This window comes from Myotis davidii, unplaced genomic scaffold (assembly GCF_000327345.1).
Source record: "Myotis davidii unplaced genomic scaffold, ASM32734v1 scaffold497, whole genome shotgun sequence".
NCBI lineage: Eukaryota > Metazoa > Chordata > Mammalia > Chiroptera > Vespertilionidae > Myotis > Myotis davidii.
The window spans coordinates 3,267,170-3,285,863 of NW_006288434.1; the positions used below are offsets into that span (position 1 = coordinate 3,267,170).

Below are 18,694 nucleotides of genomic sequence, written 5' to 3' on the forward strand. Positions count from 1 at the left end.
GAAGCTGCAGAAGACTCTGGAAGGAATGGGGCTGGAAGTAACAGGAGGAGACAGACAGGCTCCCCCTGCTGGCGAGGAAGAGGGTGGAGGTGTGGCTCTTGCTTTCCAGGAACCAAGGAGACCTGCTCACAGAAACGAAGGGCAGAGCCAGAAGGACTGACCTGTTAGTGAGCCTTGTGGCGGAGGCCTGGGGTCTGCCCCTGGCCAGTGGGACGGAACCCACACGGCAGGTAGAGTGACGACTGCACACAGTGTAGGGATGTGGGAGCAGGAATCCAGGTGATGGCCCTGTATTAGGAAACTCCGCAAGATCCGCCACTGGTTCTTTCTGCTTGGGCCACCAGTGGCTCTCCCTTCATCCCGAGCAGTAACTTTCTGAATAAGTTGTGTTAAATTGATCCCTCAGAGACAGGGATCTTAAACAAAAATAAAGGATTTCTCCCCTGCCCCAAGGATAAATGTATAAAAAATATAATGTCTACTGTAAAAATATGGGCAGTATAGAAAAATATGAGTATTATTGCTAATCATTTTCTAATATAGCCTCCTACTCCTATTTCCATGCATTTAAAAACATCAATTTCATAATGTTCATACAATTTTGTATCTTGCCATTTTCACTTAACATAATAACACAAACATTTCTCATGTTATAAAAACTTTTCATAAAGATATTTTAAAGGCACATAAGAATCATATACTATAATATACTTGATTTTCCCTTATTGTTGGATATTTAGGTTGTTTCCAGTTTTCATTATTGCACGTAGTGTTGTAACTTTTAAAAATAAAGTAACGAATAATTCTTGTGCATGAAACATTTTCTATATTTAGGATTATTCCCTTAGAATAAATTCCCAGCAGTGTAATTACTGGGCCAAAGGGAATGAGCATTTATCTCTTCGGCTTGGATACCCTCTGCCAGATTGTTTTTCCAAATGTTCTCCCAAAGTGAGGGAAAGATGCCCTGTATGGTTTCACTTTTCCCATTTTTTCTTAATCTTTGCTAATTGAACAAAAAAATGTAAAAGGTGAGTCATTCTAGTAGCTTTATCTTGTCTCTCCTTTTCATCTGGGAGAGCTGTGTCCCCCGGGGTTCCCTGCCTCACTGCAGGGAGCGGGACAAGGACCTTCTCCTCCCGGAGAGAATTGCTTCCTGATCGGGACCTAAGAAAAAGGCGCGGCCACTGTGTCCTCTTCTGTTTAGCATTTGCGCCCATTTCTCCTGCCGTCCTGGCCTGTGGTTTGGTGGCCAGTACTGATGAAAAGGAAGACCCTCCAGACCACACGGGCTTTTAGAAAGCAATGCGTTCACACATCCCTTCTGCACCTGGGATGAAGCACCTACTACGTGGCTGGCACTGGGCGTCAGCAGTACCAGGTATAGGGAGGGAAATAAGCTCTCCCTGTGCTGTGGAGTCCAGCTGCGAGGGAGAGCGGGAACTCTGCAGAGAATGTGCCGGAGGGGCCAGTAAGTACTTGCTGAGTGAGTCCCTGCTGACTTCCTCCCTGTCCAACACGGAACGTAAAAAGTGATCATAAGTCGAAGGAGCGTTCGGCCTGACAAGGCATCTTCTTCTCTGTGAAGTAGCTCAGGGCACTCGCAGGCCCACAGTAAGTCTCCAGGTCGCAACTGGGAGGGCACAGATTCCTTAGTAAACACATATATATGCCCAGAGTCTTTATGAAGCCTGCAAATGGAAAGCTCAAATTTCCTCAATTGTTTCCTGCAGCACTGCACCCCGATGATTAATATTCATGACGGTAGAGAGATCATATTGCAGCATTGTGATGTGACTTCCAAATTGCCAGTAAAATTAAATTAAATTTAGAACCATTTTCCTATTAAGGGCTGCGCTATTCTATTCTGCTACTTTGCAAACTCACTATTCATGTATTCTGACTCATTCTTATGTTAATTCCCAGTTTTCAGTGATTCTGAATTGGCATTTACTCTAGGATATTCCCAAACTTCATACTTTATTCCCAACCCCTCACTCCACCCCTCACCCTTTGAAATCCCACACTCCATAAATTTTCCAGTTTTCCTTTCTTGATGTTGCTTCCTATAGTTTAGCGTTGGTATCTACAGATCATTTTGTATGTCAGCAAGCTGAAATCCTTTGTACTTCCCAACATTGGTAGGAAGGGCTCTAATGTGGACTCTGTCATACTGAACAACACTGTATTAGTTTCCACTTGCTGCTATAACAAATTACCATTAACTTAGTCGCTTAAGACAACACAAAGTGATTATCTTACAGTTTTCGAGGTCAGAGGTCTGAAATCAATTTCAGTGGCCTAAAACTCAAGGTGTCCACAGGTTGTGTTCCTTCTGGAGGTTTTAGGAGAGAGTCTGTTTTCTTGCTTTTCCTAGTTTCTGGCATATTCCTTGGCTTGTGGCCCTTTTCATCCATCCTTACAGCAAGCAACAGTGGATGGACTGAGTCCTTCTCACACTGCCACTCCTGTGGGCATCTCCTCTGCTTCCCTCTTCCACTCAGTTCTCCTGACTGTCCTGGTCAGTGGTCTGGTGGCTAGTAAGATAATTCAGAATAACCTCTACATGTCAAGATCATTAATTTAATCACATCTGCAAAATCCCTTTTACTATGCAAGTACTGAATATTCATAGGTTCCAGGGTTAGGATGTACACATTTTGGGGGACCATTATTCAGTCTACCACATATGCCAAAGCACAGTTATGTTCCTTCTTTAAAAAAATAATTTTGTGCTTTATGAACATCTGGATGACTAAGAAAAACCATATGCAGATTTATTTTTAGAGTCTTAAATGGACATTTTTACATTCATGTGTTTGTTTGTGTAAGTGACAAATTTAGGAACACGATTTATTCCCAGTATTTTATTGTTTCATTAAAATCACCTCTCTGGAGTCTTTAGCCAGATAACAACTCTGACCTTTTCCCATGTTACAGCAGATCCTCCCTTCCCGGTGGGGTCAGCTCACTGCTGCAAGAGGATGGAGACTCCTTTCTGCCCTACACAGTTCTCTGTCCCCCAGCCCAGCCAGAGGCAGGTCTGCGTACGCACACCCATCACAGTGCAGGCTGTCTCTGAGGAAGGGCCGAGGAACACATGAGTGGCATTGCCCGTTGGACCATGAATGCTAAGATCAGTGGTTGTCAACCTGCTGGCCTTTTAAGTACAGTTCCTCATGTTGTGACCCAACCATAACATTATTTTCGTTGCTACTTCATAACTGTAATGTTGCTACTCTTATGAATCATAATGTAAATATCTGATATGCAGGTTGGTCTTAGGCGACCCCTGTGAAAGGGTCGTTCGACCGCCAAAGGGTTCGCAACCCACAGGTTGAGAACCACTGGATTCGATGTTCTCTGTGATCTTGAAGGTGAGGGAACACTGAATTTAGGGATCCATCAATGGGACCACAGCACTTCCAGGGAGAGAATGTAGGAAGAACATGGAGGTCAACTGTCCCCGCTTCTGTTCTCAGAAATTAACGGAGACTCTTGAAATAATGATAGGATTGCCATTGGTTAGGAATGATCAGTGTATCCAAAATGAAGATGAAGTGGGAACCAAGGGAAGAATTGGCATGTGAAAGTTGACATCTTGGTTAATCTTTCCTTGCCTCTCTCTTTTTCAATTTTGCTTTTCCTTCACTTTCTTGAGCAAGTTACTTAATCTCCCTGTTCATTGTTTTCATAATTTGTGAACTGAAACTAATTATAGCACCGGACTCACAGGTCATTGTAAGGGATAATTAGTTATTACAAGTAGAGCTCCTAGAACACTGTCATGGATTATTACTCAATAAATGTTGGCTGCTATTATTCTATAGAAGTTTCCAGAGCTTCTACAGGAAGTTCCTTATAAAATAAAAGGAGGTCATTTCTCATTTATAGATCAAGGCAGTAGAGAATTTTCCACTAAGTTTTAAGTTAGATTTACCTAGACATAAACTGTATGTTCACAATGAAAAAGGAGGAAACCCAACTACACCTCCAATTGGTGAGACTCAGAAGTTCTTGGGTTCCTGGTCTTCTTCACTTGTTGTCTTTCCTGCTAAATACCAGCCTATCTGGGAAGAAGCTAAAGTTTGTGGCAACTCTGATGTTCACAGGACTCAGATAAAAGATCATCTTTTTGGGAGAGAATGTGGTTGACGCCAGGAGTTCCCCAAATCTGAACTGTGGACTTGAGCCCACAGGAGCACTTCATGCAGTGGGACTGTTTGGGGAAGGTCTGTCTGTATTTGTTCTCAAGTTCAAATCAGAGACTTTCTGAAGGGACTATATAGTCTGACATCATATAGAGTCTAACCATAGCAGTTCCCAGGGGATTTACTTTAAAGACCATGTGAGAATAATTTTTAATTAGCATATTTGTTATTCAGATGTTGGTTGCTTTAAAAAAATACTTGGTGTTCAAATAACTGTTGTCTCAGAATCAGACTTGCCCTCCTAGTTGTAATTCCGGATTAATTGGCACTTTTGATGAAGACAGAGTGAACCTCAGAATACCTTTTCTTTACCTCTTCACACCTTTTGTAGGGAAGAGGTTGGGTGTACACTGGCGGCCCATCACAGATTTCATTTTTGTTTCTTTTAGCCGTAGGGGGGAAATAACTACTCTTCTGATTCACTCATGTGATGAGCAAGGCATATAATTACAGCAACCAGATGAGGAGGAAGCGAGGCAATGGTGGTGGCCATGCAAAGGTTTGCCCCCCAGGAGCACCAAACAAACTCACCGATGAACCCCACCTGGTCGCAAGAGCCCCGAATGCGACCATTTCAGACAACCAGCTTGTGAATATGTGTGCCACAGAGAACCACAGTAAGGACCAGGAGCTCTGCACGTCCTTCTTAGAACCACGTCCGAGTGCCATGTGAATTTTTTCTCCCAATAATCCTTTAAAATTGGCGTCATAGATGCTATAATCCTTGGGGACCTGAAACACTGTGCTCTTCTGATTCTGGAAAAAGAAATTGGGGTGGGGAGAGCTGCTAGTCCATTGTGATATGCCCCTGGGAATTCAGCTCCACACTCTCGCCTAATTCTCAGTTATGAATGTGGACCACAGATGTCACTGTGGAATGCAACTTAGATTTCTTTCCTGTAGGAAACGCTTGAAAGCAATCGCTTATACTAGTGACTTTCTCTTAGAGCTAACTTTGGTGCTTGCTATTCATTGTGTTTGGTCTTTCCTTTTCTTATTAGGGGATTGATATTATCCTGACAAGCCACACTATAGTTTGTAACTCTTAGCATCGACTATGCCATCTGCAACATGAGTGTTGTCTACTTCCCAAAGGCACCCCTCTCTGGCTATTCCCTGGTCTCCTCTGTGGACTCCTATTCCGTTTCCTGTTCCCTCTAAACATGGATATTCCCAAGCCGAGTTCCAGCCACAGCACTGTTCTCCTTTCATTACCTCCAGGAAGTCTCATCTTCTCAGTGCATGTTATGGGCTAGGCATAGTCATAAGTGCTCTCCATGCTGTATTCATTTCCTATGGTGGTTGTGACAAATTACAATAAGTTGGGGGCTTAGAACAACAGAAATGTATCCTGTCACAGTTGTGGAGGCCAGAAGTCCAAAATCAAGGTGTGGTTTAGGTTGGTCCCTTCTGGAGAAACCTGAGGGATATCTGTCCCATGCCTCTTTCCTAGCTTCTGGTGGTGGCTGGCAATCTTTGGCGATTTTTGGCTTGCAGGTGCATCCTCCCATCTCTGCCTCCATCATCCGTGGCATTCTCTCTGTATGTCGTGTCTAAATTTTCTTCTTTTAAGGACGCCAGTCATCGAATTGATAGGGGCCTGCCTTAATCCAGTATGATCTTATTTTAACCTGATTATCTCTTCAAAGACCCATTTCCAAATGAGGTCACATTCACAGGTTGTGGGTAGACAGGGATTTTTGCAGGACACTAGTCAACCAAGTACACATGCATGATCTCATTTCATCCTCACAACAACCTAGGCCCCATTGTGGATGAAGAAACAGATTCCACCTAAATCTTCACCTCTACTACGTCTGTTAAGGGACATCATAAAATGTTACACCGGTACTTCAAGGTGCACATTCCAAAAGCACTCATTGGCTTCTCCCCATATGTGAAGGCCTACAACACAACTCCAGAATGTCTGTTTAGGACAGGAAAAGGGTTATTTGGAAGGGGCTGTTCGAAGCTGCCTTTGTATAACACTTTACTAGGTGTACTGGTTAATAATGCCAATTTTTTTCAATAGATGGAGTTACACATATGTTGACATATATGCGATTTGATATGTATGCTGTTTTGTTGTACAGTGGGGCCTTGACTTACGAGTTTAATTCGTTCTGAGACCGAGCTCGTTAAGGAGCTCATTAACTAAAATTACTCAATGCAAAAAATCGGCCGAGGGACAGCTGGTATCTCAAAAAACTCGTTAGTCGGGACACTCGTAAGTCAAGGCCCCACTGTGTTGGCAACAAGCTTCAAACTTCATATGTAAAATTTTCTGAAGGTGTTAACATGATAGATATTTTTACGCTTAAAAATGTCGAATATTAGGAAAGCTAATTATTTAACATATTCTTATAGTTCTAAATAAGAAAGCACTTACACCATTCAGATATGTAGATCTTCACCCGGTTTTAAAAGTGTTTCCAAGAAAAATCCTCGTGGCCTCCTTTCCTGGTATGTAATAGCCTTCGAAGCAGGATGCTGACCTTTACCTGTAATCCAACAACAGCCCTGCACTGCTTAGCTTCTCTTGCCCTTGGTTGGTTGTTGTGGGGCCTTGGATGTCCCTCCTGTTAGAAGACCCTGCATCTGAGAAGTCAGTCTGGTTTTCTTCAGAGAGAGGGTTGAGCTTTAGCTCCTGGAATCGTGCCTGCCCCCCAACAGAATTTATGGATTAGGGTGTGAGCCTTCCTTCCCAACATTCCAAGAGGGAAAAGGGAAGAAAAATATAGGCCATGAGGAAGCTGGTAAGACCCCTGGCTTCAGGGCCTGTGGGGGACAGAGCCAGAGCTGTGCCCCAGAGCTCTGCATTTACCCAGAGACAAGAATAGGGTTCTTCAAGTTTAATTAAAAACAGGATGTCCCTGCTGGGCCTCTCATCGATGTTGCTAAAATAAAGTAGGGAAGTAGCCTGGCTTCTTCTTTTAATCCCATTAAATTTGGGGGTGGGGGTGGAATTGGAGCTAATAAAAGACATGATTTGTTTCAGATTGCTGTCTGGAGTTGTGTCTTTTCCCTCCTTGTGCTGTGGAGTCCTGGATTTGGAAGTTCTAATGCAGTCAGCTCTGGGTTGTTGATGCCGTGGGAAGGGAGCAAAGGAACAGACAATTCCCTAAATGTGATTTTGCCAGGCCGTCATCTACTTACTCTGGGGACCACTGGGTCTCGTCACCTCAGCTCTTTGCTCACTACTGTAGTACCACCCGCGTCATAGACCTGGTTTTATGTAATTCCTGTCTGTGAGTTGATGCACATTAAAAACAAACAAAAACCAGCAACACCTAGTCTGAGGGCTATGAGAGCCATTTGTAAATGTGAGCCCCTTAAAGGAGCCCTCGCTTCCTCCTCAACCCCACAGTGTACTCCGACATTAGCTTCTTGCTCCATTCCAGAGCCCCATTTGCAAATATATTCATGGAAGAGCATCCTGACTTTCTTTGCGTTTTGTTTTGTTTTGTTTTGTTTTGTTTTGTTTTGTATTAACTTGTCCCTATTTCTCTGTCGCAACCCCACTCCTTTTGCCTAATAGCTCAGGACTAAAATTCTTGGAAACCTGTGGTTCAGAGTGTGAGAGCCTCATTCTCTAATACAAATTCATTTGTTTCCTTGGTCTTTCATTCATTTGTTCAATCAAGAGTTCTAGGGAATAATCTCTAGATATTACCCAGTTGACTTCCCATCAAATCCCATCATGATAACTTTATGAGTCCAACTCTTAGAGGCTTAGAGTTACAAGAAGTGCTTCAGACGAGTGGGTTTTACTGCCCACCATGGGACCCAGACGTGTAGGTGAGGACTTTCATAACAATTATTAAGGCATTACTAGAATCACAATATCCGTCTCAATGGTGGTCATAAAAATGAAAGCTTTTGGTCTTCAGTATGATGTCTCCCAAGCCTGTGCCAGAGGATTGGTGATATGTAAAATGAGAAAGAGCATATTCCTCTTGTTGATGATTAACTCCTCATCCCCTAGTACATAGTAGATACTCAATAAATGTTAAACTATAAATAATCAATTTTAATTCTTTCAACACTATTGCTTGCAAATAAGGAATAGAGGTGGTTTGGGAAAGTACGTGTAGATAAAAATTTCAAATTTATTGGCAGTTCCATCTTTTTGTTGCTCATTGGGGAAATACAAAGACCTTAACATGGTCTGTGAGGTCCCAGTGGTCTGTTTCTCCCTGCTCTGGAGCCACATCTCCAGCCACACTCCCCACACACTCTTGGCCTTCTTACCATTCCTCTCACCTCAGGTGTCTACACCTGTGTTTCCCCCTGTCCTTTACCACTCTAAGCTCTGTGTCTTCTACATCTTTTTGCTCAGCCATCATTCCTTGGGGCAGCCTATTCGCCTGACAAGGTTTAATTTCCCCAATATGTCATCTCATAAAACCACACATCTTCCTTTGTATCACTGCTTTCAAAAATAGTTTTACATTCATTTATTTATTTTAGTAATGTTGGTCTGCCTTATTTAAAAGTAAAACCATGCCGTGACCGGTTTGGCTCAGTGGATAGAGCGTTGGCCTGCAGACTGAAAGGTCCCGGGTTCGATTCCGGTCAAGTGCATGTACCTTGGTTGCGGTCACATCCCCAGTGGGGGATGTGCAGGAGGCAGCTGATCGATGTTTCTCTCTCATCAATGTTTCTGACTCTCTATCCTTCTCCTGTCCTCTCTGTGAAAAATCAATAAAATATATTAAAAAAAATAAAAGTAAAACCATGATGGCAAGGATGGGGTAGATGATAAGGCCTGGTATACAATAATTGATCAATAAATATTTGATGCATGACCGAGTGAATAGATGAATGACTGAGTAGGGGGTGGGAGAGTAAATGAAGAGCAGGCATTTTCTTAACCTGGGGTCTGTGGATGGGGGCCTGAATCCACGAGCCCCGAGGTTGCTCATCCATGCTCTTCTCATATCACAGATTGCTCTTTTAAAGAGGTTGTACTTACATGATCTAATGCGATACTGGTTTCTAGATTCTGTTTGTTGTTGTTTTAAGATTTCTAGGCTTGTGGATTTACAAAACATTTAGATTATGTAAGTTTGCAGTTCCTGTGAGGTGTGTGTGTGTGTGTGTGTGTGTGTGTGTGTGTGTTCATCAGTTGGTGCCACTGACTACCTATAAACTGGGTCAAGAGTTACAGAGAAGCTTCCATGTAGAAGAAATGAAGCTAAAAGCTAAGGAAAGGGTGCCAGACCTCAAGGCATCCCTGGTGTGGAAAGACTTCTGCTCTCTGCTCCTGTTACTAAATATTTACCTGGCCTGTGAACGCTCAGTATCTCTTTCACTCATTTGTAAAAATAGCTCTAGCTCTATAGCCTTTCCTAGTTCCCCCAAGGAGTCAGGTATCCCACGGCTGGGCACATGGCACTGTAACCCCAGGAGATGGAGGTGTAGACCTGGGCTGAGGGGATGGCAAGCAGGGGTCCAGGAGGAAGGCAGAGGCTGGCTCCCCTGTTGCTCCAGGGCACACTTCAGTGAACGTTTCTTGGGAAAGCTGACTGTGGCCAAGTTTATCCCTATGGCACCCATAATCCCAGACAAGGCCACAGCTGTGAGCTTGATCTTTCTACCAGAGGGAGTCGCTGTGGAGGCAGCTCTGGAGTTCAGGGAGGGCTTTGATGGGTTCAAGACAGACTCCAGAAGCCTGGCCTGGGGATCCCTATGGGGGTCGGGGGATGGGGATCAGCCCCAGGGTCAGCACGCTGAGTGAGTCCATTTTTCACTCTTGTTTTACCACCAGGGTTAGAATATTTACCCTCCTTTCTCCAGAACATTTTAGGGACGTGGGGCAGGTTGATCCTAAACAAGACTAAAGATAAGTTCAGCCTTTATTATCAATTTTGCTCCCACATTTCCCATCTGGATGCTTCAGCTGCCTTCCATTCTCTCCTCCCTCCAGCTGTTCCACTGCCCCCAGAGTTCCAGAACTTTCCAGATTTTTGTGCCCATCCTGGGGCAAAACCTACTTTTTCTAAAACTCCTTTCAGGCACTTAAATTCCCATACTGAGTATCAAGGGAGGGGGAGTCCCCAAGTGGTGGGGGAGATAGCATCAGTACTTCTCACAAAACTTTTTCAGTAGAACCCTCCTTTGCTCAGCAGATTTCAGATGCACCCAGTGTATCCCCAGCCTGAGACTGCATAACTATTTAATCCCAAACTTGGAGGACAGATTGTTCCCACTGGGGGATGGTTGGGAGCTCGCTGAGAAGGAATGCGAGAGACGATTGCCATACAAAGGAAGAGCATTGGATGGAGGGGGATGCCTGTGGGGAGAAGACCGGGGGCTCGCACTTGCAGATGGTCAGGTGTTTGCCCCCCTGAAGGACCTGGCTGGAGGCCACAGCAGACACCAGCCCGTCGCTCTGGCCTGAGGAATGCCACCTGCAGCCTCTCCTAGCGCCGGCCTCAGGGCAGCACCAGCATCACACGGGAGCTTGTTAGCGATGCGGGAGCTCGGAGCCCCAGCCCACCCTCCTGGATCAGACCCCGCATGGCCACGATTCCCAGGGTACCCATATGCGCCCTGACATGTGACGCCCAGGGGCCCGGGGGTCTCCCCGCCAGCTGTCCCTCCTGAAGGCTCTTCAGTGCTGGCGAGAGCGCTGCGGCCTGGCTTCGCCCATCGGTGGCTGTGCCTCTGTTTTCCACAGCAGATCGGGGGGACAGGGCTAGCTCCCCGTGTGAAGCGAGGACATTCCCTTCACCTCCCCCGTGCGTTTGGGAGGTTTAATGATAGGGTTACCGCGGACCGCTCCAGGCTACGTTTCTGATATCCCACGGTGTCGTTTCTGCCTCCAGGCGATCTACAAGATGGTCTCCTCCGTAATGAAGATGCCCGAGGATGAGTCAACCCCAGAGAAAAGGACGGAAAAAATCTTCCGCCAGATGGACACCAACAGAGATGGTAGGAGGCCCAGGCCGCTTTGCTCTGCTCAGGGTGGGGGCTGCTGGGGGGGCTGGGGTGTCCAGGCAGGGACGTGCCGCTCGAGGACAAGGTATTGGCCACGAGGACCTGCTCACGGCCCTTTCTCTGTAACAGTAGCTCATGCTGCCTACTCCCTGCTGGTGTAGTTCAGGGGAGGATCCGGGTGGGGACAAGCCCAGGCCACAGCAGGCTGGGTCCTTGCAGGACAGCTCATCAGAAAGTGGGGAGGGGCTTGTCATTCTAGCCAGACCCCCGGAGCTTTCACTTCAGCTGGCCAGGGGTTAGCGGACTCTCCTGCGCATGCTCTGTCGGGTTTCCTGGAGCCCAGGGGGTTCTCACAGCCGTCGGGTGGGTGGAGGTGGGAGGGGGGTGAGGTGGACATCAGGTTCCTCCCTGAAGGTGACCCCCACACTTCGGACCCAGCAGGGGCTGCAAAGCAAACCAAAGTGAAAGGAAGGTTGGAGTTCAAGCTCCAGAGCAGAGGAAGCTGACCCTGTTTGAACCACTGTGCGAGTCCGGGCAGAGCTCACATATGGGGCCCAGACACAGGCTTAGAGGGCACCTGCTCTACAGACTGAAAGTAAATCTAATAATAGGATAATATGCAAATGGTCGGGATGCCTTCAGGTAATGACCAATCAGCAGGTCGCATCCCTGCCCCTGCGCCGGCCTGGAGACATGAGGCTCACATCCCCGACCCCAGCAACCGGCCCCAGGACATGAGGCGCGCGTTCCTGCCCCTGGCAATGGGCCCCAGGATGTGAGGCTCATGTCCCCACCCCCTGTGCTGGCCCAGGGGTCCTGAGGCACAGAGAGGCCCCTCCACCGCAGGCTCCGGCCTACCTCTTTGGGGCAATCCATCGAGGAGCCCCAGATGTGTGGGCAGGGCCTACCTCTTTGGGGCAATGGATCATGGGGCTCCTGCACTGTGACAGGGCACAGGCCATGCTGAGGGATCCCCCCCTCCCCGAGTGCATGAATTTCGTGCACCAGGCCACTAGTAGATAGTTAAATCCCCGCCTTTCTCCTTCATGTGAAAAAAAGGTGAATTTGGTTAACCAAGAGCTAGGACCTGGGGAGGGGCTGTAGCTAAGGGGAAGACATATTTAGTTGGGGGAGAGGGTGAGGGCTCCAATAGATGGCACCCCTCCTGCCTGGAGTTGGAATTAGGTGGCAGATAGAGCAATAACAGAGGCCATTGAAGGATGCAGCTCTGTGGACATGGGGACCAAACCCACAGCAGCAGTGAGCAGGGCAGCCTGGCACTGATCCTTGGAGGACCGAGGGGAGCAAGTCCTCCCTGCGGCAGCTCTTGCCAAGAGGAAGAAGAGGGCAAAGCTAAGAAGAAAGGCCCAGCAGCTCCTCCCTAGGAACCCCCCGCCCCCCCACACACACACTGGAAGCACCGGGAATAGGGGAGAAGCTTTGCCCCTCTCCTGGAAGGGACACTGTAGGAGTGGGACCCAGGTGGCTGAGTCCTTCTCTCACAGCCAGCCAGGGTAGGAGGAAAGCATCCTGATTGACGGGAGGGTTCCAGGGGGCACCCCCTGCCTTGCACACACACCCCTTTATTTACCTTACTTCGGTGGAGATGCAGCTGTCGTAGAGGGGCCCTCCCTCAGATATCAGCATCTCCCTCCCCCCCCCCCAATCTCACGCAGCAAACCCAAGTAACCCAGGTGACCTGAAGGAGCCCAGAGGCTCCTCGTGACATGGTGGGAAGGAACGGCCTTGGTGCCGGGAGAGCCCAGCTCAGTCTCATAGAGGCTGAGGGGACATTCCTTCCACAAATACGAAGTCAGGGCACGTGCAGCTGGAGAAGCCGGGAGGGCAGGGCTCAGGGCAGGGCCACCGGCCAGGGCAGGCACACCAGGGGCCTCCCAGGAAGAAGTGTGCCCGCCAGGGGCGGGGCTGGCTCTGCAGTCCTGAACAAGAGCTGCCCCTGAGCCTCACATCGGGAGGGAGGAGAGTGTGGGCCTCACGGCAGGTGTTGGATGGCAGGGACCAGGGGAGCCATCACTGCCTCCAGGATGCGGTGGGATGAGTGTGAGCTCTCGGGCCGCCACCTGCCGCCACTCACCTGTGCTCCATCCTCTTGCTCTCTAGGCAAACTCTCCCTGGAAGAGTTCATCCGAGGGGCCAAGAGCGACCCGTCCATCGTGCGCCTCCTGCAGTGCGACCCCAGCAGCGCCGGCCAGTTCTGAGCCCGCACCCACGAATCCTAGAGCTGCTTGTGTTGTTCCCTTTTGATTTTTCTTTTTAACAATTTTTTTTTTTTTTTTTTGCCAAACAACATTGATGGTGATGCTGTTCCCCCCACAGTCAGATGCCCCTTCCTCCGAGCCGCCTTCAGCTTCTTTTGTCGTGGACGCTTCGTGGGAATGCCCAGAGCCCCAACGCCTCGTGGAGCGCATGGACCGTGCGTCATGCACAGACTTTGTGGTGTTCGTTGTTCTGACGATTTTCATCGTTATTATTATTATTTTCTCTTGATTCTAACGTCTCTGTTCTAAAACCGAAGACGCGGGGAGGCAGGAGAAGGGACCAATCCGGCGCAGTGATGCTACTGCAAGCTTTGAGGGGCTTGTTTGAAAAACAAACCTCCCCCCAACCCCCCACCCCCGGTCTGTTGTCACACATGCCCCAAGGGTGACGGACCAGATGTGGGATCCCCAGCCTGAGAATAAGGAACCTTCTGGGGCCAGGCTGGGAAAGGGGCCTGGAGAATTCCCCCCGCAGGCCTGCCCCACCCCCTTCCCAGCAGGCTGTAGTTTCTAAGCTGTGAACATTTCAAGATAAAGTAATAGTGGAGAGAAAAAGACGGCTCAGCTATTTTTTCACAGGTTTACACTAGTTGAGCTAAGATGAGTTTCTTTGGAAAGTGATCACAAATGGTAACTTATATTCCAAGACCAGACCCATCTTGTTGCTTCTTGTGATTTAAAAAAAAAAAAAAAAGAATGCTGTATATAAAATATTGGGTATTGCAGACCAAATTAAGTGTTTCGCCTTGTTCAAATGAAATGCATGTTTAGTGAGCACTAATCCAATCTTATTACAAAAGACTGTTTCTGGTAGCTTATTGTGAAGTAAGCCAATTATAATGAATGTCTATGTCTTGTTTTAAAGTCATATCTGTCTTTGCACAAATGCACCAATCAGCAGGTATATTTTATATATTCCAGAAAAGTACCAAGTCATCCTGACTAGCCCAGACTTCATGTTGAATGTTTTTCCAGAGTAGCAGTGCCTGGAGAATAGAAGCAGGGCAGGCTGAAGTGGGAACCAGCAAATGGTGCACTAGACGGTTTATCGTATGAGAGATGCGAGGTGATAGGGGGCCCCCCAGCTCGGTGGTGGTATTACATTGGAGGTGTCTGAGCAGACTGACATTCTGTAGACCTGGGAAAAATATAGCATAAATTCTCAGGACTTCCCAATGGTTTGGTCCACATGAATGGTTAGGGAGTCATATCTGGGAGGATGACTTTCCATGCCCCAACTGGCCCTACGGAGTCAGGGGTTGGACAATCATCTGATTCATAATGAAGAAGGCTTGGGCGAGTGCATCTGTGATTTTCAAGGCCCACTATGGAGAATCCAAAGGTGTTTTCCATCACCATGTTCTTTGACTGAAGATTTCTATTTCCAGAAGCGACAGCACAAATTTGAGCTGCTGTTTGGTCTGGTGACCTCAGACACGCTCATTTGAATTGGAAAACTTGCTGGTTACAGGGGAGCCATATTCCAATAAGCAGTAGGCATGAGGAAACCCCAACACTCAAGGGTGTAGATGGGGAGAACCTACCCCAAGCAAAGGACCCCAGTGAGTCTGTCTCCTGCCACACTACTTCCTGTAGACCCAGGACCACAGGAAGGTAGACATCATAACCACGAGGAAGATGATGCTGAGCCCACTCTAACCTCCAGATTCTTGTGTATTACTTGAATCTACTTTAACGGGTGGCAAAAATCCAAATTTGTGTGGTTGGCCAACGTGAACCCATTCTGCAGGATGAAATTTGAGACCTGGACTCCGTAAAATAACTTTAATCCTCCTCTGAGTGTCAGTGTCTCACCATTGTTTTACACTGATACTGGCCAAGTTCCTCCATGGTCCCGGTGGGAAAATCTAGTTTTGAAAAATAGGGAATTAACCTAAGACATGGAGGGCAGAGTGAGCGAGGGGACCAAGCACCCCTATCGATAGTGTCCAGGAGGCACGCCTCACTCTCTCCCCATCTTGATTGCAGACCTGAACGTTCCTTTTAGTTCTCCTTAGATGGTGGAGCGAGTTCATGTCTGGGAAACCCACGTGGGCTCTGCCCTTGGTCGTGACATCTTGCTGAACCAAACTCACTTTGTTTCCTAGAACCTAAAGCTGGAATGAGGAGCAGGGAAGAGGGTCTCCAGCTCTTTAGGAAAGAAAACAAGAGCCAGACGCATGGCTAATGAACGCTGACTCGTTGGGATATACGGAAATAGCCCTCATCCTGGCCTGCCATTGACCCTGTCTGTATTTTCTCGAGGGTTGTTTTGCTTCTCCTCCTTCCTGGGAAGGCCTCTGTAGGACTAATGCAATGCACTCATTTTGGCCAAGGGACTCTGCAGCACACAGAAAGCTGGATGCCTAAAGGTTTATGTCACTCCTGTGCTGGGCTGTTCATTGTCATTGCTGTGTTAAGGGATGGATTCTGCTCTGTCTGAAATCAAGCCAGCCTGTGATGTTCAAGGGACTGGAATAAAGTGGTTTATAAATTGAAAGATGCTACAGAGTGGTTGACTCTCCATTTCCCTGTTTAGGGCAGGGAAGGGGTACCAAGGGTGCTGTCCACCCATCTCTATGCCCCAGGGGATTTAATCACATGCATACTGAGAAACCCCATCATATGGAATGGGCCCGATATCGGTTGACTCTGTGTTGCTCTAGCTTGGCAGTCAGGCACGTTGTGTGTTTAATGGTTGTCTGGGACATGAGGTTTCCATGCCTACACTGCCGCTCCAGCTGAATCTGTGCCTGTGTGAGGGTCGAGGTGCCAACTCTGGCCTCCTCCTTCTGGGTACAGTTTCTGCCCTCGAGAGACACAAGGAACCAGGGTTTATGAAAGGGGGGGGATTGGAGAGGCTGCTGAGCCCCAAGCCCCACCCAAAAGCATCCTTGGTCTACACCTGGGCTTCCGTACTTCCCTCCATTTAGGGCCTTCACTTCCTTCTCACCCTTTCTTCTTGCTCACAACTGGAGCTGCAGACCCTAGTTCTAACATGAGGTGCAATGGAAGGAGAAGCTGAGGCATGCTCCTCCTCAGGGGAGATTAGTGTCCTCCTCTCCCCCCTCTTCGCCTCTCAGTCAATAAGAGATGACACGATACAGAGCCCACCCCCTCAAAGCCATGGCAGATCAACCGTGTGTTTGGTTTTGTTGATGTCATCAGCCCTACCGCCAGCACAGAAAGCCACTCACGTGGGAAAAAATGGCTGTCAGCTATAGCAGGTGCTTCATGGGCCAACTACTCGTCACGTTAGAGTTGAGTTGGCTTGGAGTAGAGTATTTTCCTATTTTACACATTTTCTCCTTATGGCCCAGCAATGTCCCTGAAACACACGACTATTCAGCATGATTAACAGCATGTCATTTGTGACAGTGATGATGAGAAGGTGGTGGGAGCCTCCAACCTGATTAGGAACCTGCAGTCCCACACTTCTGGTGAGCCAACCCGGAAATTTCCAGCAAATTTCCAAACCTGAGTCTCCTATTTACAGGGCATGGTCCCAACACCCCGACCCAACTGGACCCCCTCCTAGCCTAGCTCAGGCATGGAGGGCACACTTCAGTTGAGGAGGAGACGGCGTGTTCGCAGCCAGCGTGGGGAGATCAGGAAAACTGTCTTCGGGAGACACGGAGAAGCTTTGCGCTCGCCTCTCCTGTCTTCGTCAGAAAATGCTCGGCACCTCCGAAAATTTTCTGTTTTTCAAGGTGGCTGAAGAAGCAAGAGGAAGCACACGGAGCCCTGTATTTTCTAAGGCGGCAGAATGCCAGTCAAATCCACCTAAAAGAGAAAGATTGCTGCCGAGTGAAAAGATGTTCAAGCCAAGGTATAACCAATGGTATATTCATTTCTCTATTCCTGTACACCAACCACGTGTCAGGACGTAGGCAAGTCCTGGGCACTTGCTGTCCTGAGTATTCGTGTGCCAGGCTGGTCCCAGGCATCCCTGGGGTTGCAAACAATGATCACTCGGAGTGATAACTCCCTGGGGCAGCTCAGAGAGGGGTCAGGGCTTTGAGGAGGCTTACTTCATGACTTCTTTTCTCCACACTATTCCAGGAAATGGGTGGCATTTAAACCATTCCCCAGAAGAGATGGTGAAACTACTTCAAAATTCTGGACAGCTCAGCTTGCCAATCCTATGAAATACTCATGGCTCTGCCATCAGTGTATCACACACATGTAGATAGACAGACTCTCTCTCAAAATGTACCTTTCCAATATCAGTATTTAATCACTTTACTGGTCTCACATGGAGTGTTCAGTGCTGGCCCCATACAGAACCATGCACTCTAGACTTGGGAGTTGTATATGTGTGTGGAGCTGGGGAGGGGATAGGAGTTATTAGCAAAGAAGTTCACAGCTCGCGGGTAAGTCCTGTCCAGCACCTTAAAAATGGTTATGAAGTATCTTACACCTACGGCAAAGCGGAAGTCAAGTTCTTTATTGAGTGGTGCGTGAGAGAAGTGTTTGCTACCCAAGAAACAATTGGGTGATATTTGCCATTAGCACCTTTTCTATCCTGGCATTTTTGTCATGGGGGTCACTGTGAAGGGCGATGCCCATAGTGACCAAGTGCACGGTTCCAGACTCGGGCTGTTTCAGTTTAAATCAGGGTTTGGCTTTACAGGCTTTGTGACTGAGGGCAAGTCACTCACACCCTCTCCAACTTCTATTTCTGGTCGGCAAAATGGGGCGAATCCTTGACTCTACTTTTTAGGTTGCTGTAAAGATTAAATGCAAATATTACATGCAAGCATTTAGTATCTTATACACAAGAGCCGTTCAAGTTTATACGGTTTGAGTGAAATTTATGGATAAATCAGTTATGTGTATGTATTCTTTCTCTACAACGGAATTGTGGGTTTATAGTGCCATCTTAAGGATAAAGCAACCATACAATCTTATCCTCTGATCAATTTTTTCTTATTACCAGCCATACACAGCCCATTTTAATCAGCACCTGGGCAACACCTTCCCCTTTGTTCTTCCTAATCCAGCCACTATTAATGCTTCTTCTGTGATACTTACCATCTATATATATATATATATATATAATTAAAATAAATAATACAATGCCAAATGAATTACAGGAAAGGTTCTGGTTTGGCTGTCAGAACTGTAGGTGAAGGAGTCTAAATCTATACACAGATCAGATCCTGTTGCTGTCCAGTGGCAGTCTCCCTAGCATGGCTTCGGTGGAAAATCTTATGTGTCTTCTTTATACTATCCATGCCTCCTTCTCTTATCGAATCATGT

At 47.4% G+C, this 18,694-nt stretch overlaps 1 protein-coding gene across 3 annotated transcripts in view; it reads left to right on the forward strand.

The window, feature by feature from the left end:
• The window catches only part of NCALD (neurocalcin delta), a 215,004-nt gene extending 199,072 nt beyond the window's left edge, over positions 1-15,932 (forward strand). For all 3 annotated transcript variants that reach the window (XM_015561731.1, XM_006760276.2, XM_006760275.2), the window contains 2 exons: positions 11,042-11,147; positions 13,275-15,932. In XM_015561731.1, coding sequence (XP_015417217.1) covers positions 11,042-11,147; positions 13,275-13,372 — 204 coding nt within the window. In that variant the 3' untranslated portion in view covers positions 13,373-15,932. The remainder of the gene's footprint in view (positions 1-11,041; positions 11,148-13,274) is intronic.
• Positions 15,933-18,694: the final 2,762 nt, after the last annotated feature.